Source organism: Euleptes europaea, chromosome 1, assembly GCF_029931775.1.
Source record: "Euleptes europaea isolate rEulEur1 chromosome 1, rEulEur1.hap1, whole genome shotgun sequence".
In the NCBI taxonomy this organism is placed as follows: domain Eukaryota; kingdom Metazoa; phylum Chordata; class Lepidosauria; order Squamata; family Sphaerodactylidae; genus Euleptes; species Euleptes europaea.
In genome coordinates, this window is record NC_079312.1 from 3,031,123 (window position 1) to 3,056,425 (window position 25,303).

At 50.6% G+C, this 25,303-nt stretch overlaps 2 protein-coding genes across 2 annotated transcripts in view; both read left to right on the top strand.

Annotated features, from left to right (window-relative positions):
* The first annotated feature begins 1,172 nt into the window (after nucleotides 1–1,172).
* The window catches only part of LOC130493416 (zinc finger protein 501-like), a 31,675-nt gene continuing 7,544 nt past the window's right edge, over nucleotides 1,173–25,303 (top strand). The window contains exon 1 of the mRNA XM_056867151.1: nucleotides 1,173–1,276. Coding sequence (XP_056723129.1) covers nucleotides 1,178–1,276 — 99 coding nt within the window. The 5' untranslated portion in view covers nucleotides 1,173–1,177. The remainder of the gene's footprint in view (nucleotides 1,277–25,303) is intronic.
* Nucleotides 16,185–18,056, top strand: LOC130481170 (zinc finger protein 845-like). Its single transcript, XM_056853883.1, has one exon. The coding sequence runs from the start codon at nucleotides 16,185–16,187 to the stop codon at nucleotides 18,054–18,056; it is 1,872 nt and encodes a 623-aa protein (XP_056709861.1).

The following is a 25,303-nucleotide window of genomic DNA, read 5'->3' on the forward strand; positions in this document are numbered from 1 at the left end:
CACAGTTAATGAGTCCATGGGTGGGGAAAATTTATTTTGCAGCGGCACATTACAATCACACCCCTGTTTTTTTCCCTTTTAAATGATTTATGCAATAGAACACTATGGCAATATTGCGATGCTGCGCTTCTTAAAGTAATACGCTTGCTTTGCCTGTAGTTTTTTGCCACTTCAAGGCGCAGAGTTGTGTTAATTTGCCACAGGCACCCCGCCATTTTGGGTGTTGGCACGGGGTGGCGCATGGATCTGTGTAATGGTCTGCTGACAGGCTGGAACTGGGGGGGTTCACGGACTCGGAAATTGAGAATGGCATCCCTTTGTCCTCCACCAAAGGGTAGGAAGACTGGGGAAGAGATGCCAGGGGATTAGGAAGAGCGAGAGACAGGCCACCTTAAAAGTATCGCAGCCAACAATGAACTTTTGTTTTCGTGAGGAAGTGGGAGTGGGGAGGTTGAGCGACACACACATGTCCTGAGGTCAGAGTTAGGGGCAGGGCTTTGCAGGTCTCGCCAAAGTGGACTAATGCTCGGGGCTACTATGGAGAATATATGAATGATTAAAATGACACTTCAGTCAGTGAACAAGCAGATTAGAAAATATTATAACATCAGGCAATCAGTGGATTACAAAATAGGGTAACAGTATTTCAGTTGATAGGGTCGCCATGAGTTGGAAGCAACTTGATGGCACTTAACACGCACATATTTCCATTGAACAACAAAGATTTCTAGTAAAACAAAATTGGGCTGGGATTTCAGAATAGGGGGGAAATCTAGAAGAAAGCATGCAAATCTAATAAAGTTAATATGTCAGTGTCATGTCTCAACATGTCACCTAATTAGGATGTCAAAAGGGTAACTGTTGGTACTTCCCCATTAGCAAGGCTGCCTTTTTCCATTTGTTCAGGTCTTGCTCACCTGCAAAGAGATTCTGGGATTTGGTTCGGGCAAAGGGTTTTGGACTGCCTGTTCCTTGCATTTCAGAGTTCTTCATTTGTATCTTTGTGAGTACTGCACAATCGGAAAGCCAGGCCATAGTTTTGTATCCAATAACCATGCCAATATTGGATTTGTCAAATATGTGGAAGCAAAAAATTTATCTGAAATAAGGATGCAAAGATAGTGGAGAACATGAGCCAATAATCTTATTTTCCCCTCCATGGAACTGAAAGTATGGAATGCCTTCCATCTACCTTTTCATCCTTCCAGGTGGCGTCATACATTCTTTGCCATCTCTTGGGGGCAGAGAGAAAGCAGCTTCCGTGCAGCCTGATCGGGTAAGTGTGGGGCTCTGGATCATGCCCCTGGGTGCGTCTTCCCACCTCCCTAGGCCGGGGAGAATCTTTCTGTCTTTCCCTTGGCTGCTAGCTGTGCTGCTCACTGGATAGAAAATGAAAACATCTAATTGAGGTCTGAATGCTGAATGTCTTATAGTCATTTTGGATTGTCCTTAGAAGGGGGATATTTCTTCCATTTGTCTGTGAAAACAGAGGAGTATTTGTTTGTTTCTCTTTTCAGGTTCTGGTGACCTTTGAGGAGGTGTCCGTTCATTTCACTGAGGAGGAGTGGGCTCTACTGGATCTGGACCAAAGAAGGCTTCACAAGGAAGTCATGGAGGACAATTGTCAGAATGTGGCCTCTCTGGGTAAGCCTCTCCTTTCCCTTGATTCACAGATGCTGAAGGCAGAAATCATTCCTTCTAAGAAGTACCACAGTTCTGATCTGGTTGGCCCAGGCTAGCCCGATCTTGTCAGCTCTCGGAAGCTAAACAGGATTAGTCCAGGTTGGTATTTGAATGAGAGACCACCAAGAAAGTCCTCCAAAGAAGACACTATGTAGAGGAAGGCAATGGGAAACCATCCCTGTCCATATCTTGGCTTGAAAACCCTACGGGGTCGCCATAAGTTGGCTGAGACTTGACAGCACTTCCCACCACCACGAGTAAGCACCCTGGTAGGGCTCTTCCAATGGAGACTGTCAGTAGGAGAATGTAGAAGGTCCAAACGCAGGCAAGGGAGAGAATTCTGCATACTTACTGGACTCAGTACTAGTGTGTAAATGAAAATATTTGTTTGTAACTGAAAAGGAACACGCCAGTGGAGGAAGGCTCACCCTCCCACTGCCTGTGGCAGATTGAGCAAGCAAAGTGGAGCAAAATCTTGATTATAAGTGAAGATCCTTTGAAAGGAGGGCGATTAGCCTCTGAAACAGTTTATGGAATGTAAATGAGGCCTCCTCTTTGGCCTTTCAAAGCTGCGGTGGAAACAAGCATTTTAAACCAGGACAGTAATAATTGTGTTTGTATAGAGGTCTCGATATGTATTTTACGAAGTTCAAAAACACATTTGCTTGCCCCAAGGACATTACAGCCTCCCATGAGACTTGAGGTAGATCAGTGTGGGTCAGAGAGGGCAGAAGGGATGAATTAGGGTCCTTCTGCTGTGTTCATTCTACTTAAGCCAATGTAGGCTTAGGCATGGCTCACAGATTCAGTAAAACTTGAGGGCAAAGGCCTAAAGAACAAATGAAGAAAAACAGGATTTTAAGCAGGGAAAATTTGGCTCTATTTCATTTTTTATTTTATTTATTTCTTGCATTTCTATCCCGCCCTAATTCCTGGCAAGCCGGGCTCGGAACGGATCACAAACATAGATAAAACAAAGATTAAAACATATATGAAAACATACTTTAAAATCATTCTTCATTATATATTAAAACTAGAACAAGATGGCATTCCCTTTCATTCACCGCCAGTTAACACTAAACAGGTCTGATGAACAGTGGACCCCCAGATCTAGTTTTGGGGGGGTGGGATGGGTCAGCAAAATGATGAAAGTGGAGAAACACTTGCGGCTGCCCTCAGATGTAGGCCTGGCAGAACAGTTCTGTTTTGCAGGCCCTGCGGAACTCCTTCAGATCCCGCAGGGCCCTGATGTTACTTGGAAGACTGTTCCACCAGGCCGGGGACTGTCATGATGAGCTTCACTAGCTGAATTCCTGCCTGTCAGGAGTTTCTTGAATTCAGTTGGTCAGGTGCTTTTTTCCTGTCCTGTCCTGGAGAGAAAGGGAAAACAATGTAGGCCGTTCTGAACTCTTTTGAGTTTGAGTTGTATAAAAAATGTTGCCCAATACAGAAGACAGATTTATAAGTCATAAAAATAATTTCCAGATTGTTAGTATGAGTTTTTGGGATCCAGCACCACCGTTTCCCATCTCATGATCACTTAAACAGTGACGAGCACTTAGACAGTGGTCCTTTGTCAGAGCCACAGTAGACTGGGATCCTGATTGCCTTGGGAGGGGACTTACTGAATGCTGGTGTGAGGGTCTCTGTCTATGTGTCTCTGCTTCCCATCACCTGCTTTGTTATCAGTGAACTCGTAAAAGCAGTTCACACCTTCTGGTCTCAGGCGCCAGGCCTGATTGCCCCAAGTATCTTCCCCCCCCCCGCTGCTCTTCCTGTCAGTACTCCCTCAGGCCGATGCGGCCTTGGAAGTGTGATAGCTTCACCAGACTTCCTGGGACTCGTCTGATGTTTTGTATTATGCCAAGCTTGTAACTTCCCATAACAATAAGTGTGAACCCCAGTGCCCCAGTGCCCTGGAGTCAATATATTCTGTAAACCCGAATAGCCCCTCACTTGCAACTTTCTACCTGTGCCTGTCTCATCTCCTGATGTCTTCAATAAATCCTTTGTTTCTTTACCAACGTCTGAACATTTGATTTGGAGAAGCAAACTCAGAGAGAGGGGATCTCTCATATTAAGTTGCAAGTCATTGCCTCTCGGACTGCTGCTGTACCTTTTGGGACAGAATGCAAGGCGACGAGGAAAACACCCCTACTACCCCTGAGGCACCGAAGGAACCGGTGGTGCCGGAGAAACCGGACCCCAAGGAGGAGGGTGCCAAGCCAAAGAAACCTAGGGATCCCATCCCCGACCAAGGCCGGGACGGACGTCCCCGAGGACTTTTCAACAATTGGCTGGACTCCCCCAAGGGTTGGTCTCTCTCCCGAACCGCGGCGAAGGATCGCCGATTAGCCTTCCCCAGCACGGGACTCGAAGGGGACCCGGCACGCAAGGAGGCCCTGATGGAGGAAGAACGCAAGCAGTGGCAGGAGGATCGCCAAGCTATGCAGGAGCAGATGGAGACCATGCAGCGTGTGATGGGTGAGATGGCAGCGGCCCTTGACGCACTGAAAGTGCAACCGCCCGCCGACAACCTCCCGGACGGGGCACCGGCAGCCCCTCCCGCGCCTCCTAGCCTCCCGTCCCGTCGGGACCTGAAAGTCACGTATGACGGTTCAGGGGACCAGTTGACCTTTTTCATGGTCCAAGTGGACATTTTTATGCGAGAACAAGGCCGAACCTTCACTTCCGAGGAGTCCCGGGTGCAGTACGTGGCTTCCTTACTGCAAGGGGAGGCGGCCGCCTGGATGGTGTTGCAGTATGAACTCCGCTCGCCGGTGCTGCGAACCCTGGACGAGTTTATGGTAGCACTCCGAAACCGCTTTGAGGACCCGACTCTGGGTGAGCGGGCTAAAGCCTCCCTGATGCAACTGCGCCAAGGGACCAAGTCGGTGGCGCAGTATGCAAGTGAGTTCCAGTCACTGGCCAGCCGAATCCTGGACTGGAGTGAGGCCACTTTGGTACAGTGTTTCAGGGAGGGCCTCAACCCAGACCTCCAACATTGGGCCTTTATGCAAGGGAACCCCCTGGACGTGGAAGGTTGGGTTCGCCACGCTGCCGACATCGAGAATCGCAAACAACTTCTGACCTTGTCCAAACAACGCGTCGGACGAGACCCGAGACCCCGGAGCGACCGGGGCCGAGACTTCCGACTGGGGGGCAGCGGGGGTCCCTCGGCCGCTGAACGCCGCAAGCGTTTTGAGACCGGTGTCTGCCTGACCTGCGGAGGTAAGGGACACTTTGCATCGCAATGCCCCTCTCGTTCGGGCCGTCCCAACCCCCCACGCCAAGCCCCGACCGAACCACAGAAGGCGGCTGCCGAGGACCAGCCCCGCCGCAGGAGCGGACCACCGGGCCGACGTTCCGGCGCACCCTCCGCTCTCCATGCGTGCCCCCAGGACGGGGTCTCCACTTCTACTGGCCCAACGGGGTCCCGGATTACAAGTACTACGTTTGATTCGGACGGGTCCCCGACCGCCACCACTCCTTCCCCCTCTTCCAGCGAGGAGGAGGAGTGGGAACAGCCGGCAAAAAACGCCGTCGGTCTGCTGTAGAAGGGGCTCCGCAGCAGACCGCCCCTGTCGTTGTGCAAGGAGCTCCACCGATGGTAAGCGCCCAAGAGGACAATGTATATGTGCGTGTTCACCTATCCCTACCAAAAGGGGGTCCCTGTTTAGAATATCCCGCTTTGGTTGACTCGGGGTGTGCCCGCACCATGATTAGTGAGGACACTGCCAAGAAACTGGGAGTCCGGCGCAAGCGGCTTCCGGGACCCCTCCGCTTTTCCCAAATGGACGGGAGTGATTTTAAACGGGGCCCGGTGACCCACAGAACTGCAGCCGTGATCATGTCCGTGGGGGAACATTGGGAACGCTTGTATTTTACCATCGCCCCTATTGTAACCCCTGTGGTGTTAGGGATGGACTGGCTACGGGGACACAACCCATCCATCGACTGGGTTGAACGGGTGCTCTCATTTCCCGAAAACCCCTGTAGGTTACATGACAAGGAACGGGTTGTCCGGTCTCCGGCCGCCGCAGTGGTAGGGTTCCCCCCCCCAGCCACCGTTCCTCCTCAACTGCCCACTGAATACTCGCAGTTTGCGGACGTTTTTGATGTTAGGGAATGTGACGAACTACCCCCCCACAGAGAGACGGACTGCGCCATCGAAATTGTGGGGGAAGGCAAACTGTCTAAGGGGAAGATCTACCCCATGAGCCCTAGTGAAAAGGCGGTGTTACGGGACTATCTGGATGCCAACTTGGCGAGGGGTTTCATACGCCCTTCCAAGGCTCCTTATTCGGCCCCAGCCTTCTTTGTGAAGAAAAAGACGGGAGATTTAAGACTGTGCATTGACTTTCGTAGGCTAAACGCCGTCACCCAGTCTAACGCTTACCCTCTCCCTCTTATTCCCGACCTTCTAGCACAATTAAAGGAGGGCCGAATCTTCACCAAACTGGACTTAGTGGAAGCATACCACCGCATTCGCATTAAAGAAGGAGACGAGTCCAAAACAGCCTTTTCCAGCTGTTTTGGAATGTTTGAGTACCTAGTCATGCCTTTCGGACTTTCGGGGGCTCCCAGTGTGTTTATGCAATTAATTAATGAGGTGTTACATGATTTGCTGTTTCGGGGGGTGGTGGTATTTCTCGATGACATCCTTATCTACTCTGAAACCATGGAAGAACATGTGCGCCTAGTGCGAGAAGTGCTCCAGCGGCTGCGGGAGCACAAACTGTATGCTAAGGTGTCCAAATGTGAGTTCCACCAACCTTCCATTACGTTTCTTGGGTACGTGATTTCCCACCAAGGGTTAGAAATGGACCCCGCAAAGGTCCAGGCGGTGCGGGATTGGGAACCCCCCACTACCCGCCGCCAGCTTCAGCAGTTTTTGGGATTCGCCAACTTTTACCGAAACTTCATTCCTAACTTTGCCCAAGTTGCGCTTCCCCTCACTGCCCTGTTGCGTACCAAGGACAAGGGGGCCAGCGCCGCGCTTCCCTCAGCCCGTTTGCAATGGTCCCCCCAGTGCCAGCAAGCTTTTGAACGTTTAAAGCTGCTTTTTTCATCCGAACCCGTTTTGGCTCACCCGGATTGCACCAAGCCTTTTGTGGTGCAAGTGGATGCCTCGGATGTGGCCATGGGCGGGGCCCTATTGCAGAGGGATGAAGGGGGGCGGTTGAGGCCATGCGCCTACTTCTCCAAGAAGTTTTCCCAGTCCGAAATCAACTGGGCTATTTGGGAGAAGGAGGCGGCGGCAGTCAAACATGCCCTCACCATATGGAGGCACTTTTTAGAAGGTGCCGAACTGCCGTTCGAAGTGTGTACCGATCACAAGAATCTCGAGGCTCTCAAGGGAGCTAGAAAGCTCAACGCCAAACAAATTCGGTGGGCCCAATTCTTCGCAAAATTCCGGTTCACCCTCAAGCATGTCCCTGGCAAAGAAAATGCCCTAGCCGACGCTTTGTCACGACTTCCCCAGTATCGCAACGATTTCGATCGCCCAATCGACTCCCTGTTCACTCCCGAGCAGCGAGGGGAGGTTCCAAGCTTAGCCGTCACTACCCGGTCCCAAGCCCAACAACCAGAGAACCCCCCTACGCTCAAAGGTATCCCGGAAGCCTTCCAACAGCGGCTCCGGGACGCCTCCTTACAGGAGGAGGAGCACCATCTCCTCCCCACTGGCTTGGAACGAACCAACACCTGGTGGGTGCAAGGGGGAAAACTATATGTCCCATCCTCCCTTCGTAAAGAGGTATTGGGACTTGTACATGGTGCCAGGTTGGCGGGTCATTTTGGTTTCATAAAAACTCTTCACCTGGTACGGAGGCAGTTCTGGTGGCCCGGTATGAGATCCGATGTAGAGCTGTATGTGCGCAGCTGCCCCACTTGCGCCACAGCTAAAAGACGGATGGGAAAACCCCCAGGGCTTCTCAAACCGCTTGAGAACCCCTCCCGTCCCTGGGAAGTCATCGCCATGGATTTTATCACCGACCTACCTCCAAGTCGGGGAAAGACGGTTCTCTGGGTAATCACGGACCTCTTTTCCAAACAGGTCCATTTCGTTCCATGTGCAGGTCTTCCTTCAGCCCAGGGCTTGGCTAAACTGTTCGTCACACACGTCCTCAGGCTACACTCGATCCCGAGGAAGGTCCTCTCCGACCGGGGGGTCCAGTTTGTTGCCAAATTTTGGCGAGCCTTCCTAAAGCTAATGGGGGTGGAGGAACAGGGTCTTTCTTCCGCCTATCACCCCCAGACGGATGGTCAAACTGAACGAGTAAACGCGGTGGTAGAATGTTATTTGCGTTGCTATGTAAACTTCCACCAGGACGACTGGGTCGACCTGCTGCCATTTGCCGAATATGCGTACAACAATGCGCCTCATTCCTCTACCGGCTTTAGTCCCTTCCAAGTAATATACGGGACGGAATTCGGTCCTTTCGGTTCCGCCCCCGTCACGCCAGATCTCCAGTCCACCCCTGATCTTCAGGAGTGGATTCAGGTAGTCAAATCTACCTGGCCATGGCTGCTCAAAAATCTTGAGAGGGCAAAAAGCAAGTACAAGGAACAGGCAGACAAACACCGGTCTCCGGGATGGGAACTTAAGGTGGGGGAGCAAGTTTATCTGTCCACTAAAAACCTCCGCTCTCTTCGTCCCTGCAAAAAACTGAGCGACCGTTATGTGGGACCTTTCCCCATTACTAGAGTAATCAACGAGGTTACCGTGGAACTGGAACTCCCAAAGACCCTCAAGGGGGTCCATCCAGTCTTTCATATAAGCCTCCTCAAACCTTATGTGGCAGCTCCCCAGTTCCACCCCCCTCCCGCACATGAGATTCCTACCGTGGTAGGGGGGGATACCCATTTGGAAATATCCAAGGTTTTAGATTCCAAATGGAAGAAAGGGAAACTGTTTTACTTTGTTCGTTGGAAAAACCTTGGGTCCGCTCACGACGAGTGGGTGGCCGCACCCCACATGGCGGCCCCTCGCTTGATCCGAGAATTCCACCTCGCTTATCCCGATAAGCCTCGCCCTCTCGAGGACCCTGGAGGGGGCCTTAAGGGGGGCAGAATGTGAGGATCTCTGTCTATGTGTCTCTGCTTCCCATCACCTGCTTTGTTATCAGTGAACTCGTAAAAGCAGTTCACACCTTCTGGTCTCAGGCGCCAGGCCTGATTGCCCCAAGTATCTTCCCCCCCGCTGCTCTTCCTGTCAGTACTCCCTCAGGCCGATGCGGCCTTGGAAGTGTGATAGCTTCACCAGACTTCCTGGGACTCGTCTGATGTTTTGTATTATGCCAAGCTTGTAACTTCCCATAACAATAAGTGTGAACCCCAGTGCCCCAGTGCCCTGGAGTCAATATATTCTGTAAACCCGAATAGCCCCTCACTTGCAACTTTCTACCTGTGCCTGTCTCATCTCCTGATGTCTTCAATAAATCCTTTGTTTCTTTACCAACGTCTGAACATTTGATTTGGAGAAGCAAACTCAGAGAGAGGGGATCTCTCATATTAAGTTGCAAGTCATTGCCTCTCGGACTGCTGCTGTACCTTTTGGGACAGAATGCAAGGCGACGAGGAAAACACCCCTACTACCCCTGAGGCACCGAAGGAACCGGTGGTGCCGGAGAAACCGGACCCCAAGGAGGAGGGTGCCAAGCCAAAGAAACCTAGGGATCCCATCCCCGACCAAGGCCGGGACGGACGTCCCCGAGGACTTTTCAACAATTGGCTGGACTCCCCCAAGGGTTGGTCTCTCTCCCGAACCGCGGCGAAGGATCGCCGATTAGCCTTCCCCAGCACGGGACTCGAAGGGGACCCGGCACGCAAGGAGGCCCTGATGGAGGAAGAACGCAAGCAGTGGCAGGAGGATCGCCAAGCTATGCAGGAGCAGATGGAGACCATGCAGCGTGTGATGGGTGAGATGGCAGCGGCCCTTGACGCACTGAAAGTGCAACCGCCCGCCGACAACCTCCCGGACGGGGCACCGGCAGCCCCTCCCGCGCCTCCTAGCCTCCCGTCCCGTCGGGACCTGAAAGTCACGTATGACGGTTCAGGGGACCAGTTGACCTTTTTCATGGTCCAAGTGGACATTTTTATGCGAGAACAAGGCCGAACCTTCACTTCCGAGGAGTCCCGGGTGCAGTACGTGGCTTCCTTACTGCAAGGGGAGGCGGCCGCCTGGATGGTGTTGCAGTATGAACTCCGCTCGCCGGTGCTGCGAACCCTGGACGAGTTTATGGTAGCACTCCGAAACCGCTTTGAGGACCCGACTCTGGGTGAGCGGGCTAAAGCCTCCCTGATGCAACTGCGCCAAGGGACCAAGTCGGTGGCGCAGTATGCAAGTGAGTTCCAGTCACTGGCCAGCCGAATCCTGGACTGGAGTGAGGCCACTTTGGTACAGTGTTTCAGGGAGGGCCTCAACCCAGACCTCCAACATTGGGCCTTTATGCAAGGGAACCCCCTGGACGTGGAAGGTTGGGTTCGCCACGCTGCCGACATCGAGAATCGCAAACAACTTCTGACCTTGTCCAAACAACGCGTCGGACGAGACCCGAGACCCCGGAGCGACCGGGGCCGAGACTTCCGACTGGGGGGCAGCGGGGGTCCCTCGGCCGCTGAACGCCGCAAGCGTTTTGAGACCGGTGTCTGCCTGACCTGCGGAGGTAAGGGACACTTTGCATCGCAATGCCCCTCTCGTTCGGGCCGTCCCAACCCCCCACGCCAAGCCCCGACCGAACCACAGAAGGCGGCTGCCGAGGACCAGCCCCGCCGCAGGAGCGGACCACCGGGCCGACGTTCCGGCGCACCCTCCGCTCTCCATGCGTGCCCCCAGGACGGGGTCTCCACTTCTACTGGCCCAACGGGGTCCCGGATTACAAGTACTACGTTTGATTCGGACGGGTCCCCGACCGCCACCACTCCTTCCCCCTCTTCCAGCGAGGAGGAGGAGTGGGAACAGCCGGCAAAAAACGCCGTCGGTCTGCTGTAGAAGGGGCTCCGCAGCAGACCGCCCCTGTCGTTGTGCAAGGAGCTCCACCGATGGTAAGCGCCCAAGAGGACAATGTATATGTGCGTGTTCACCTATCCCTACCAAAAGGGGGTCCCTGTTTAGAATATCCCGCTTTGGTTGACTCGGGGTGTGCCCGCACCATGATTAGTGAGGACACTGCCAAGAAACTGGGAGTCCGGCGCAAGCGGCTTCCGGGACCCCTCCGCTTTTCCCAAATGGACGGGAGTGATTTTAAACGGGGCCCGGTGACCCACAGAACTGCAGCCGTGATCATGTCCGTGGGGGAACATTGGGAACGCTTGTATTTTACCATCGCCCCTATTGTAACCCCTGTGGTGTTAGGGATGGACTGGCTACGGGGACACAACCCATCCATCGACTGGGTTGAACGGGTGCTCTCATTTCCCGAAAACCCCTGTAGGTTACATGACAAGGAACGGGTTGTCCGGTCTCCGGCCGCCGCAGTGGTAGGGTTCCCCCCCCCAGCCACCGTTCCTCCTCAACTGCCCACTGAATACTCGCAGTTTGCGGACGTTTTTGATGTTAGGGAATGTGACGAACTACCCCCCCACAGAGAGACGGACTGCGCCATCGAAATTGTGGGGGAAGGCAAACTGTCTAAGGGGAAGATCTACCCCATGAGCCCTAGTGAAAAGGCGGTGTTACGGGACTATCTGGATGCCAACTTGGCGAGGGGTTTCATACGCCCTTCCAAGGCTCCTTATTCGGCCCCAGCCTTCTTTGTGAAGAAAAAGACGGGAGATTTAAGACTGTGCATTGACTTTCGTAGGCTAAACGCCGTCACCCAGTCTAACGCTTACCCTCTCCCTCTTATTCCCGACCTTCTAGCACAATTAAAGGAGGGCCGAATCTTCACCAAACTGGACTTAGTGGAAGCATACCACCGCATTCGCATTAAAGAAGGAGACGAGTCCAAAACAGCCTTTTCCAGCTGTTTTGGAATGTTTGAGTACCTAGTCATGCCTTTCGGACTTTCGGGGGCTCCCAGTGTGTTTATGCAATTAATTAATGAGGTGTTACATGATTTGCTGTTTCGGGGGGTGGTGGTATTTCTCGATGACATCCTTATCTACTCTGAAACCATGGAAGAACATGTGCGCCTAGTGCGAGAAGTGCTCCAGCGGCTGCGGGAGCACAAACTGTATGCTAAGGTGTCCAAATGTGAGTTCCACCAACCTTCCATTACGTTTCTTGGGTACGTGATTTCCCACCAAGGGTTAGAAATGGACCCCGCAAAGGTCCAGGCGGTGCGGGATTGGGAACCCCCCACTACCCGCCGCCAGCTTCAGCAGTTTTTGGGATTCGCCAACTTTTACCGAAACTTCATTCCTAACTTTGCCCAAGTTGCGCTTCCCCTCACTGCCCTGTTGCGTACCAAGGACAAGGGGGCCAGCGCCGCGCTTCCCTCAGCCCGTTTGCAATGGTCCCCCCAGTGCCAGCAAGCTTTTGAACGTTTAAAGCTGCTTTTTTCATCCGAACCCGTTTTGGCTCACCCGGATTGCACCAAGCCTTTTGTGGTGCAAGTGGATGCCTCGGATGTGGCCATGGGCGGGGCCCTATTGCAGAGGGATGAAGGGGGGCGGTTGAGGCCATGCGCCTACTTCTCCAAGAAGTTTTCCCAGTCCGAAATCAACTGGGCTATTTGGGAGAAGGAGGCGGCGGCAGTCAAACATGCCCTCACCATATGGAGGCACTTTTTAGAAGGTGCCGAACTGCCGTTCGAAGTGTGTACCGATCACAAGAATCTCGAGGCTCTCAAGGGAGCTAGAAAGCTCAACGCCAAACAAATTCGGTGGGCCCAATTCTTCGCAAAATTCCGGTTCACCCTCAAGCATGTCCCTGGCAAAGAAAATGCCCTAGCCGACGCTTTGTCACGACTTCCCCAGTATCGCAACGATTTCGATCGCCCAATCGACTCCCTGTTCACTCCCGAGCAGCGAGGGGAGGTTCCAAGCTTAGCCGTCACTACCCGGTCCCAAGCCCAACAACCAGAGAACCCCCCTACGCTCAAAGGTATCCCGGAAGCCTTCCAACAGCGGCTCCGGGACGCCTCCTTACAGGAGGAGGAGCACCATCTCCTCCCCACTGGCTTGGAACGAACCAACACCTGGTGGGTGCAAGGGGGAAAACTATATGTCCCATCCTCCCTTCGTAAAGAGGTATTGGGACTTGTACATGGTGCCAGGTTGGCGGGTCATTTTGGTTTCATAAAAACTCTTCACCTGGTACGGAGGCAGTTCTGGTGGCCCGGTATGAGATCCGATGTAGAGCTGTATGTGCGCAGCTGCCCCACTTGCGCCACAGCTAAAAGACGGATGGGAAAACCCCCAGGGCTTCTCAAACCGCTTGAGAACCCCTCCCGTCCCTGGGAAGTCATCGCCATGGATTTTATCACCGACCTACCTCCAAGTCGGGGAAAGACGGTTCTCTGGGTAATCACGGACCTCTTTTCCAAACAGGTCCATTTCGTTCCATGTGCAGGTCTTCCTTCAGCCCAGGGCTTGGCTAAACTGTTCGTCACACACGTCCTCAGGCTACACTCGATCCCGAGGAAGGTCCTCTCCGACCGGGGGGTCCAGTTTGTTGCCAAATTTTGGCGAGCCTTCCTAAAGCTAATGGGGGTGGAGGAACAGGGTCTTTCTTCCGCCTATCACCCCCAGACGGATGGTCAAACTGAACGAGTAAACGCGGTGGTAGAATGTTATTTGCGTTGCTATGTAAACTTCCACCAGGACGACTGGGTCGACCTGCTGCCATTTGCCGAATATGCGTACAACAATGCGCCTCATTCCTCTACCGGCTTTAGTCCCTTCCAAGTAATATACGGGACGGAATTCGGTCCTTTCGGTTCCGCCCCCGTCACGCCAGATCTCCAGTCCACCCCTGATCTTCAGGAGTGGATTCAGGTAGTCAAATCTACCTGGCCATGGCTGCTCAAAAATCTTGAGAGGGCAAAAAGCAAGTACAAGGAACAGGCAGACAAACACCGGTCTCCGGGATGGGAACTTAAGGTGGGGGAGCAAGTTTATCTGTCCACTAAAAACCTCCGCTCTCTTCGTCCCTGCAAAAAACTGAGCGACCGTTATGTGGGACCTTTCCCCATTACTAGAGTAATCAACGAGGTTACCGTGGAACTGGAACTCCCAAAGACCCTCAAGGGGGTCCATCCAGTCTTTCATATAAGCCTCCTCAAACCTTATGTGGCAGCTCCCCAGTTCCACCCCCCTCCCGCACATGAGATTCCTACCGTGGTAGGGGGGGATACCCATTTGGAAATATCCAAGGTTTTAGATTCCAAATGGAAGAAAGGGAAACTGTTTTACTTTGTTCGTTGGAAAAACCTTGGGTCCGCTCACGACGAGTGGGTGGCCGCACCCCACATGGCGGCCCCTCGCTTGATCCGAGAATTCCACCTCGCTTATCCCGATAAGCCTCGCCCTCTCGAGGACCCTGGAGGGGGCCTTAAGGGGGGCAGAATGTGAGGATCTCTGTCTATGTGTCTCTGCTTCCCATCACCTGCTTTGTTATCAGTGAACTCGTAAAAGCAGTTCACACCTTCTGGTCTCAGGCGCCAGGCCTGATTGCCCCAAGTATCTTCCCCCCCGCTGCTCTTCCTGTCAGTACTCCCTCAGGCCGATGCGGCCTTGGAAGTGTGATAGCTTCACCAGACTTCCTGGGACTCGTCTGATGTTTTGTATTATGCCAAGCTTGTAACTTCCCATAACAATAAGTGTGAACCCCAGTGCCCCAGTGCCCTGGAGTCAATATATTCTGTAAACCCGAATAGCCCCTCACTTGCAACTTTCTACCTGTGCCTGTCTCATCTCCTGATGTCTTCAATAAATCCTTTGTTTCTTTACCAACGTCTGAACATTTGATTTGGAGAAGCAAACTCAGAGAGAGGGGATCTCTCATAGCTGGTGACTCTGTCTTGGCTCAGGCTTGGTTTAAAAATCTGAGTATTTCTTGGAGTTGGAATGTCTGGGAGACACTGGCCTGTTTCTTTCCCCAACAGAAGGACTTCTAGCTCCCAAACCTGATTGCATATCCTCAGTGGAAGAATTAGGAGATCTGCTTGTCCAAGACCAAGAAGAAACAGAGAGATCAGCAGGTATGTGTTTAGTTGTGTGATGGAAGCGGGTAGGATTCCTTTTGGGCTAAATTTCACCAGCTGGAGAACAGAGGGGTTTCTCAAGAGGCAACAGCCGAGAATGGCCAGGAAAGCTTTCTCAAGTGTGAAAGAGAAGTTAAAACAGTGATCAAAATGCTGGCTTATTTGTAACTAAGCTAGGCAGGAAAATTTTTTATTTATTTATCAAATTTATAACCCACCCTCCCTGGCTGAAGCCAGGTTTATAGAATGCTCTTCTTTAATACACATTAATTTATTTTTATTCTGCCTCTCCACAGGCCTCCTGAGGTTTGCTCAAAAAACCAAGGCATTAGCATAAAATCCTAAATACTGCCTAAATGGCCAATTTAAAAAGCCATGGGCGCAGGAAGAACATAAGACAGCCACTGAGTTACCTCAAAAATCTCCCAAGAACAATCCTCAGGTTAGAAAAAGCTCATAAAACAGCTAAAAACATAAACCCCAAAGGTAAAGCCAGGTTGGAAAGAAATGTTTTGGCCTGGCTCTGAAAAGATTAGGAAGGGAAGCTCTAGATGAGCTTTGGGGGGGGGGACATTCCCCAGATAAGGGGCCACCACTGAAAATGCTCAGTTTTTAACTTCTACCTGCTTCATCTTAAAAGCCAGGTCGACAGAACACAGGGCTTGGGAGGCTGAACAAATCTGGGGGCGGAAATTAAAGTGAGCTTTATATGTTTGGAGCTCAGATTGGGTCTCTGTAATTCAGGATAAAAGCTCAGCTCCAAACTCCAAAGTGAGCTTTATATGTTTGGAGCTCAGATTGGGTCTCTGTAATTCAGGATAAAAGCTCAGCTCCAAACTCAGTGTCCAGTGAATGTAGTCAGTCCTTCATTCACATAGAAGAAGAGTTTTGCCAGAGGTCCCTGTAGTCCAGCCTCCTGTTTCACACTGTTGTCAACTAGAGACTCTAGAAGGTTCACAAGAAGATCCAAAGCATCCCTCTTCAGAGAGATATTGCCTCAAAACATGGAGGTTCCACTGGGCCACCTTGTTTATGATGGAACTCTCCTCCAAGGAAACATCAACCGTTGATAAATGCAGGGCAGGAGGTATCTCCTAACGATTCCTGTTCTATCCTCAAGAGCATTTAATCACCTTCTTTACTTGATTCCACTTTCCATGAAGGTCTTACCAGTCTTTTCACTTTATTCCAGAAGCTGATGGTCACCAGAGCAAGTTTGAAGGCGAACCACAACACCTCATATTTGATGAAAAAGAGCAGAAAACAAACACTGGAAAAGAATGGAAGAGGGGGAATGAATGCTCTGCTTCTTGGGGTGCAGAATCCCAGGTGTTTGATACACAGCGAGGAATGAACACAGGGGAGAAATCTGATAAATGCTTGGAGCATGGAACAAGCTTCGGTTTGAAAGGAGACCTTCCTGGCCATCAACGATCCCACACTGGGGAGAAACCATACAAATGCTTGCAGTGTGCAAAGAGTTTTACTCGGCGTTCACAGGTTGCTATCCATCAACGTATCCACACTGGGGAGAAACCATACAAATGCTTGCAGTGTGCAAAGACCTTTACTTGGAGGCCAAACCTTATTATCCATCAACGTATCCACACTGGAGAGAAACCATACAAATGTTTGCAGTGTGGAAAGAGCTTTGTTGAGAATTCACAGCGTACCAGACATCTACGTATCCACAGTGGGGAGAAACCATATAAATGCTTAGAGTGTGGAAAGAACTTTGCTGTGGGTTCACAGCTTACTAACCATCAACGTATCCATACTGAGGAGAAACCACATAAATGCTTGCAGTGTGGAAAGAGCTTTGCTCATAGTTCAAAGCTTTCTAGACATCAACGTACCCATAGTGGTGAGAAGCCATATAAATGCTTAGATTGCGGAAAGAACTTTGGTGAGTCTTCACATCTTTCTAGACATCAACGTATCCACAGTGGAGAGAAACCATATACATGCTTAGAGTGTGGAAAGAACTTTGCTCAGTATTCACAGCTTTCTATACATCAACGTATCCACACAGGGGAGAAACCATATAAATGCTTGGTATGTGAAAAGAGCTTTGCTCAGTTTTCAACCCTTACAGCCCATCAACATATCCATACTGGGGAGAAACCATATAAATGTGTTGATTGTGAAAAATGCTTTGCTCAGTGTTCAAAGCTCAGGGCCCATCAACGTATCCATGCTGGGCAGAAACCATATAAATGCATGGAGTGCGGGAAGGGCTTTTCCTGGAGAACAGAGCTTAGGCTCCATCAACGTATCCACACTGGGGAGAAGCCATATAAATGTTTGGATTGTGAAAAGAGCTTTACTTGGAATGCAAGTCTTAAGGCCCATCAACGTATCCACACTGGGGAGAAACCATATAAATGTGTTGATTGTGAAAAGAGCTTTGCTCAGAATTCACAGCTTACTGCCCATCGACGTATTCACACTGGGGAGAAACCATACAAATGCTTGCAGTGTGCAAAGAGCTTTGCTCATAGTTCAGCCCTTAGGGCCCATCATATGATCCACACTGGTGAGAAACCATTTGAATGCCTGGAATGTGGAAAGAGCTTTGCTCGATGTGACAGCCTAACTGCTCATCAACGAATCCACACTGGAGAGAAACCATATAAATGCTTGGAGTGTGGAAAGAGCTTTTCTTCAAGAACAGAGCTTAGGAAACATCATCGTATCCACACTGGGGAAAAACCATATAAATGCTCAGATTGTGAAAAGAGCTTTGCTCGGAGTGATGATTTTAGGGCCCATCAACGTATCCACACTGGGGAGAAACCATGCAAATGCTTGCAGTGTGGAAAGAGCTTTGCTAAGTTTTCAACACTTAGGGTCCATCAACGTATCCACACTGGTGAGAAATCATATAAATGCTTACAGTGTGGCAAGACCTTTGCTCGGAGTGACAACCTAGCTTCACATCAACGAATCCACACTGGGGAGAAACCATATAAATGCTTGGAGTGTGGAAAGATCTTTGCTCGGAGGAACAGCTTATCTGCTCATCAACGAATCCACACTGGGGAGAAACCATATAAATGCTCTACTTGTGAAAAGAGCTTTACTCAGAGGTCAACGCTTATGGCCCATCAACGTATCCACACTGGAGAGAAACCACATAAATGCTCAGATTGTGGAAAGAGCTTTGCTCAGAGTTCACACCTTATTGCTCATAGACGAATACACACAGTGGAGAAACCATAGAAATATTTGGAGTGTGGAAAGTGCTTTGCCAGAGTAAAGCTCTTTGGGCCCATTAATTTATCCACACTAGAGAGAAACCACATAAATGCTTAGATTGTGGAACAATCTTTGCTTGGAGGGCAATGTAGCTGCTCATCAACAAATCCACACTGGGGAGAACTTATATAAATGCTTGGAATGTGGCAAGAGCTTTTCTTTGAAAACAGAGTTTAGGAAGTATCACCGTATCCACACTGGGGAGAAACCATATAAATGCTCAGATTGTGAAAAGAGCTTTGCTCAGATTTCAACATAGCCATACAAGTGAAACCACATAAATGCTTGGTTTGCAGAAAGATCTTTGCTTGGAGTGACAACCTAGCCAGGGTTCTTATAAGTAGTTCTTCGAGCTCTCAGACTGATTGTTGTTGTTTATCCAGTTCCTATCATTATTTAGTTCAACACCTTGTATCTTTGAGTCACAGTTCTCATGCTGAAGATTGAGATTATAGGCTTCCTCACAATGAGCTCCCAATTGTTCCATATTAGGCATCACTACTGAATTATGTTTTAATATCCCTGGAAGAAGTAAATTGAGAGATTCAGTCCTGGCACATAAATTATGTAGAGATTCCTGGATGCTATTTAAGACAGAATCAATTGTTTCTTTGGAAGTAAAGAGGAAACTTTCATTGAAATATAAGGTGAGGGCTGCTCTGAAATCCAGATTAGTCTCTTTCCTTTGCTTACTGAGTCAGAAGCAAATCATATTGTTGGTCTCTTAGCAGCTTCAGAAGTTATCATTGAAGATTTAGTGAGGCTCCTATTAAGGGCAGTTACTGAAGATCATGAACAGCTGTTGTTTTATCATAGAATCATAGAGTTGGAAGGTACCATCAGGGTCATCTAGTCCAACCCCATACACAATTCAGGAAATGCACAACTACCTCCCCATCAGGTCTGTATCTCAGTTAGTTTCGTTTTCCCACCAACTCGCCTTCAAGGATTGTTTTGCATACTTGGACTCTTTGAAGCCGACAGTAATCCGTGAGAACTACAGCGCCTTTGTGCTGTTTGTAAATCGTAATCTTTTGAAGCTGTACTGTGCTGTTGAGTGCTTTTTTCAATGCTTTTATATTATCAAGTGCAAGCCAGTTTGCCCCATTGCTGTCTTAGTTTCCCTGTGCGCTGCTAACCTTTGTGACCAGTAAAACCAGCTTCTTTGGACAACTTCGTCTCCTGTTGTGGTTTGTGGTTCTCGTTAGGCCAAGTGCTCACATTAAGACAGCAATCAGACTTTTCCTTCATCTGTCAGGCTGGAGCCCCGGAGGGTTCGCCTGCCACTCGGATGGGAGCAAAGGCAGTGCTCTCCGAGTGATCTAACCGTGGCTGGAGCTCCGTGTGGTTCGCCCTGGGCCCGGTGGATCTGATCCCCGGGTAGCGGGTTCCTGCTGGGAGCCCTGGAAGGCTTCCATCCGTGGTCCCTTCCTTTGGGAACGCCGACTGACGACCCCGAACTCGTATGGGACATTATAGCTGAGCTAAATCGAACTGACGCAGAGGTCAACCGCTTGACGGGACTTGTTCGAACTCAGTGGCATTCCCTTTCTGCGACGGTCCCCTGGACGTCTGACATTGCGGATACCCGCACACGGAACCAAATGTACCTGTTTGGATAATAAATCAGTAACAACCCACAGTACAGTCTTCCCCCCACTAAGTGGGAGATCTGTCATGAAATCCATGGCAATCACTTCCCAAGGTCTGCTGGGAATTTCCAGTGGTTGTAGCAGTTTGCCCCATTGCTGTCTTAGTTTCCCTGTGCGCTGCTAACCTTTGTGACCAGTAAAACCAGCTTCTTTGGACAACTTCGTCTCCTGTTGTGGTTTGTGGTTCTCGTTAGGCCAAGTGCTCACACACACACACCCCCAGTGACCCACACTGCATGCCAAGAAGATGGCTAAGATGCCCTCCCTCTCATGATCTGCCCTAAGGTCATAGAATCAGCATTGCTGACAGATGGCCATCTACCCTCTGCTTAAAAACCTCCAGGGAAGGCGAGCTCACCACCTCCTGAGGAAGCCTGTTCCACTACCCATTTCCCTTAAAACCAGACATAACTTTTCATAATTCATTCAGTCAAAAGCTTTGCTGTAATCTATGAAACACAAGCTGATTTTCTTCTGAGATTCTTTTGTATGCTCCAGTAACAAACATAAATGTAAAGGTAACAAACATAAAAGGTAAAGGTCCCCTGTTCAAGCACCGGGTCATTACTGATCCATGGGGTGACATCACATCTCGACGTTTACTAGGCAGACTATGTTTATAGGGTGGTTTGCCATTGCCTTCCCCAGTCACCTACACTTTCCCCCCAGCCAGATGGGTACTCATTTTACTAACCTCAGAAGGATGGAAGGCTGAGTCAACCTTGAGCCAGCTACCTGAAACTGACTTCCGTTGGGATCGAACTCAGGTCGTGTGCAGAGCTTTTGACTGCAGTAGTGCAGCTTACCACTCTGCGCCACAGGTTCTCATGATCTCTAATTCCTCTTCCTTTTGTCAATCCAGCTTGAACATCAGGCATTTCTTATCCCATGTATGGTAACAGTCTTTGTTGTTAAATTTTGAGCATAACTTTACTCACATGAGAAATTAATACAATGGTCCAATGTTTCCTGCAGTCTTTGATGTCGCCTTTTTTGGAACTGGAATGTAAATTGACTGTGGTTTACCTGGATTTCAGTAAGGCTTTTGACAGGGTTCCCCATGATGTCCTGATGGGTAAACTAGAGGACTGTGGACTGGACCCTAGGATAGTCAGGTAGATAGGGAACTTGTTGGAGAACCGCATTCAAAGAGTACCAGTCAATGGCATTTCATCTGAATGGAGAGAGGTGTCCAGTGGGATGCTACAGGGTTTGGTTCTGGGCTCGGTACTTTTCAATATTTTATGATCTGGATGAGGGTGTGGAGGGACTACTCATTAAATTTGCAGATGACACCAAATTGGGAGGAGCAGCGAACACACCAGAAGATAGATAGAGAATCCAATGAGATCTGAACACACTGGAAAAGTGGGTGGATGTGAACAGGATGCAATTCAACAAGGATAAGTGCTGAGTTCTACATCTGGGTAACAAAAATGAGGGACACGCATATTGGATGGGGGATACACTTCTGGGTAGCAGTGTGAGTGAACAAGATATTGGGGTACGGGTGGACTATAAGTTAAATATGAGCAGCCAGTGTGATGCAGCAACAACAAAAAAGCTAATGCGATCTTGGGGTGCATCAACAGAGGCATAACATCCAAATCGCAAGATGTCATGGTTCCGCTGTACACTGCATTTGTTAGCATACGGGCCTGCCCCCCCCTCCCGGACGGGATCTGGCAACCCGCTGTGCTGACACTTGACTACTCCGCTGGCTGCGCGCCCGCCCCAAACGCTACGGGATGGCCGCTGCGCGCTCCGTCGTCACGGACTCGGCCGCTCCTGCGAGCGCCGTGCAGCTAGCAGCTAGGAAGCAGATGCAGGAGCAGCCTCCGGTGAACCAGAGGGAAGCCATGTTCCTGTATAGGCTCTATTCCAGCTGCAGCTATGTCAGAAGAAGCAGAATGTCAGGAAGTCAGTGTCAAGCACCCCCACCCTTGCAACATCCACCGCTTAATGGGCCATCAGCAGCAATCCAGACATCATGATGAGTCATTCCTCCAACCCAGCCGCAGCGACCCCAGGACGTTTGCACAGATCGCTCCCATTGTTCCTGAATGCTAATCTCATCAGCAGAGAAGTTCCAGTTGCAAAAGCCATTGGAATCAGAATAGATTTCCAAATTCTCACTGCTCCACCCCAAACCACAGATTAAGTCTGTTGTCACCTTTTTGCCACCTGGGAACCTAGGAGGGGTGAAACCCTTCTCCCCGCCCCCAGAAAAACAGTATAACTGGAGTGCTCCCTGCCCATTCGCTCTCTCTCTCTCTCTCCCTTGGGCCTTCCCCTCCATACTGCCTGGCACTCTGCCAGAGGGGGTGTTCATGCTTGGACACCTAGCCCCCCCCCCCGTCCCCTTTTTATCCCCCCAAAACTGCATGGAATTCAGGACGGACAACTAATCTGCAAGAGAGGTGCAGTATATTTCCTCCTCTGCCTGCCACATGGCAAAAGTCTCTTTATTCCTCTCTTTGATTGCTAGACTCTGTATGTTGTGTGATGTGTATGTGTAGTTTTGTATGTGCGTGTGAACATATAATCTGACTAATTACTTTTAACCTAATTCCATTGCTTCTGCCTCTTTACTGGTCATGGTATGGACTCTGGTAGACAAAGGTTGCATCCCAGCTCAAGTTATGCCCATTGCCGGTTATTGATTCGCTAATTCCCCCATATAACAATTCATAACTGGGCATTTTGGCTAACACATTGGTCAGGCCACACCTGGAGTATTGTGTGCAGTTCTGGAGGCCTCACTTAAGGATGTGGACAGAATGAAACGGGTGCAGAGGAGAGCGAAGAGGGTGATCAGGGGCCTGGAGACCAAGCCCTATGAAGAAAGGCTGAGGGAGTTGGAAATGTTTAGTCTGGAGAAGAGGAGGTTGAGAGGGGACATGATTGCTCTCTTTAAGTATTTGAAGGGCTGTCACTTAGAGGAGGGCAGGGAGCTGTTCCTGTTGGCAGCAGAGGATAGGACTCGCAATAATGGGTTTAAATTGCAGGCGGAAAGATACCAGCTGGATATTAGGGGAAATTTTTTTTACAATAAGAGTTGTTTGACAGTGGAATCAGCTACCTAGGGAGGTGGTGAATTCCCCCTCACTGGCAGCCTTTAAGCAGAGGCTGGGCAAGCACTTGTCAGGGATGCTCTAGGCTGATCCTGCATGAAGCAGGGGGTTGGACTTGATGGCCTGTATGGTCCCTTCCAATTCAATTATTCTATGTGCAGTGAAGAAAAAGTACAAACTAATGCATGACATTGGAAAGGTCAGGGGCGGCCACTGTGATGGGGGCGGGGGGCTGGGCCACAACCCACTTGCAGAAACTGCCTTAGAACAACATGGCAAGAAACAGTTGAGGGCAGGGAACCAAAGGATCCCCAAATGGAGAGGTCCAACTCCTTCCCGTGCACATCTGGGGGGTAAGGATGCCAGCCTCCAGGTGAGACCTGGGGATCCCCCGGAATTACAGCTCATCTCCAGATTACAGAGATCAGTTCCCCTGAAGCAAATAGATTCTCAGGAGGATGAACTCTATGTCACTGTACCCCACAGAGGTCCCTGTCCTCCCCAGGCTCCATTCCCAAATCTCCAGGAGTTTCCCGACCTGGATCTTTCAAACCAACCCTCACATCACCTGCCAGCGGTCAAGCGGGGCCTGTCAACCCTATTGGGGCAGACACCCCTTCTCCCCTCAGCCCAAATCGAACCACAACCTGGAACAAAGTCGTCTCTTGGCAGGGAGCAGCACAGCTGATGAATACAAAATACTCTGCTTGCCTCAAGTCAGTGACGCTTCTCCTTATCCTCCATGCAATTCTTAAGGAACAGATCCCCCCCTCTCGTACATATATACAGGGATTATTTTGCATTCAGTGGCTCCATATTAGCTGCCTTCCTCCCTTCCTTTCTGAACCTCAGGAACCCTCCTCAGAGGCAAAAATGAGCTCAAGGTGGGAGGGGAAAGGGGTTCGAATCCTGCCTTCCCTTTTGCCACACCTTGCAGGGAAATCGGCTTGAGGCTGGCTGGGGAAACAGATGCACCCTCTGGCAGGGCTAAACGGAGAGGGGGTCCTTTTTTGCCCAATGCAGAGAGCCAATCTGAATTCGTAGAGGGGCATCAGCAAAAGACCGCTCGACTTGCCCCGGTCCCTACCTGCGCCATTGTGCCATGTGAGTAGAGAGTCGTGGGAGAGGGAGGAGAAGGCAGCGCCGGAGAACTTTTTTCGGAACCGGTAAGCGATAAAAGGAGATTAACTTTGCAAAGCATCCCCCTGGTTTTGAGAGTGGAATAGTACGGGGGCGGCGGCGTTTGGGGTATTGCAAAGAGCCCTGCAGAATTCAATCCCCCCCCCCAAAAAAAAAACTCCGCAGTGAAGCAAGAATATTCCCTCCGTTTTCCAAAGCTTTCCCCCCTCTTGCTGTCTCCTCTTCTCCGGAGGCCGAGCGGAGCTCTCCCTGCAATCTGGTCTCTGCACACGCGGCTTTTTGTTTCGGTGCATTCCGCTGCGCTCTGCAAACTCTGCAAATCGCCTCTCTTTTGGCGTTTGGCTGTAATTCTTCCCATCAGCCTGGCTTTCATGTGGGGCAGCCGTGGTCCCAAAAGGTCTGCAGGTTTTTCCCCTGCTGTTTTGGAAGAGCAAACTTGGGATTTTGGAGGGTTCCCTTCTCCACTCTGCTGTGGCTTACTGAAGGCAAATCTTCTCTAGGTGAGCTTTCGTGAATCAGAGCTTTCTTCAGATGCAGATGTCACATATATGCGTGATTGTGTGTCTATGAATTCTCAGTCCAAAAAACTGGCTTGGCTTCGCAGGAGATCACAGATCTGGCACTTGCCTGTACAGAAGGATCTGGCAGAGGCAGAAGGTGATCTGCTAGTCCAGGTGGAGGCTGTTCAGAGGGGAAGGGAAGATGAGGGGAGAGCCGGACTCAGCTGTCCCCGAATCAAGAGAAGGCCTCGATGCCGCCAAGGCTGGGAGCAGAAGGATAATGTGGGAAGGAATCATGAAGAAGGGCCTGGGAGACACCAATGTCCTCCCTCCAGATGTGCAGTGCCAGCATTTTAGGCACTTCCCCTACCAGGAGACGGAGGGCCCCCGAGAGGTTTGTAGCCGACTCCACCATCTTTGCCACCAGTGGCTGAAGCCAGAACGGCACAGCAAGAAGGAGATGCTGGACCTGGTGATCCTGGAGCAGTTCCTGGCCGTCCTGCCCCCAGAGATGGGGAGATGGGTCAGGGAATGCGGGCCGGAGACCAGTTCCCAGGCGGTGGCCCTGGCAGAAGGTTTCCTCTTAAGCCAAGCAGAGGACAAGAATCAGGACCAGCAGGTGAGAGGATTTCATCGAGGTAGTGGGGCAGGGCATAGAATATGATCCAAGATACCCTTAAAATCTTCATGGATTACTCTAAGTTTCTAGAACACAACCTAGCCTGTTCCCTCTTCTTTTTTTCATTGGCCTCCCCTTTCTTGGATCCCCACTTCTGTTTCAGGTGCAGGAAAAGACAACACAGGAGTGTTACCACGGAGCAACTTTTCCAGGTAAGATCGAAATG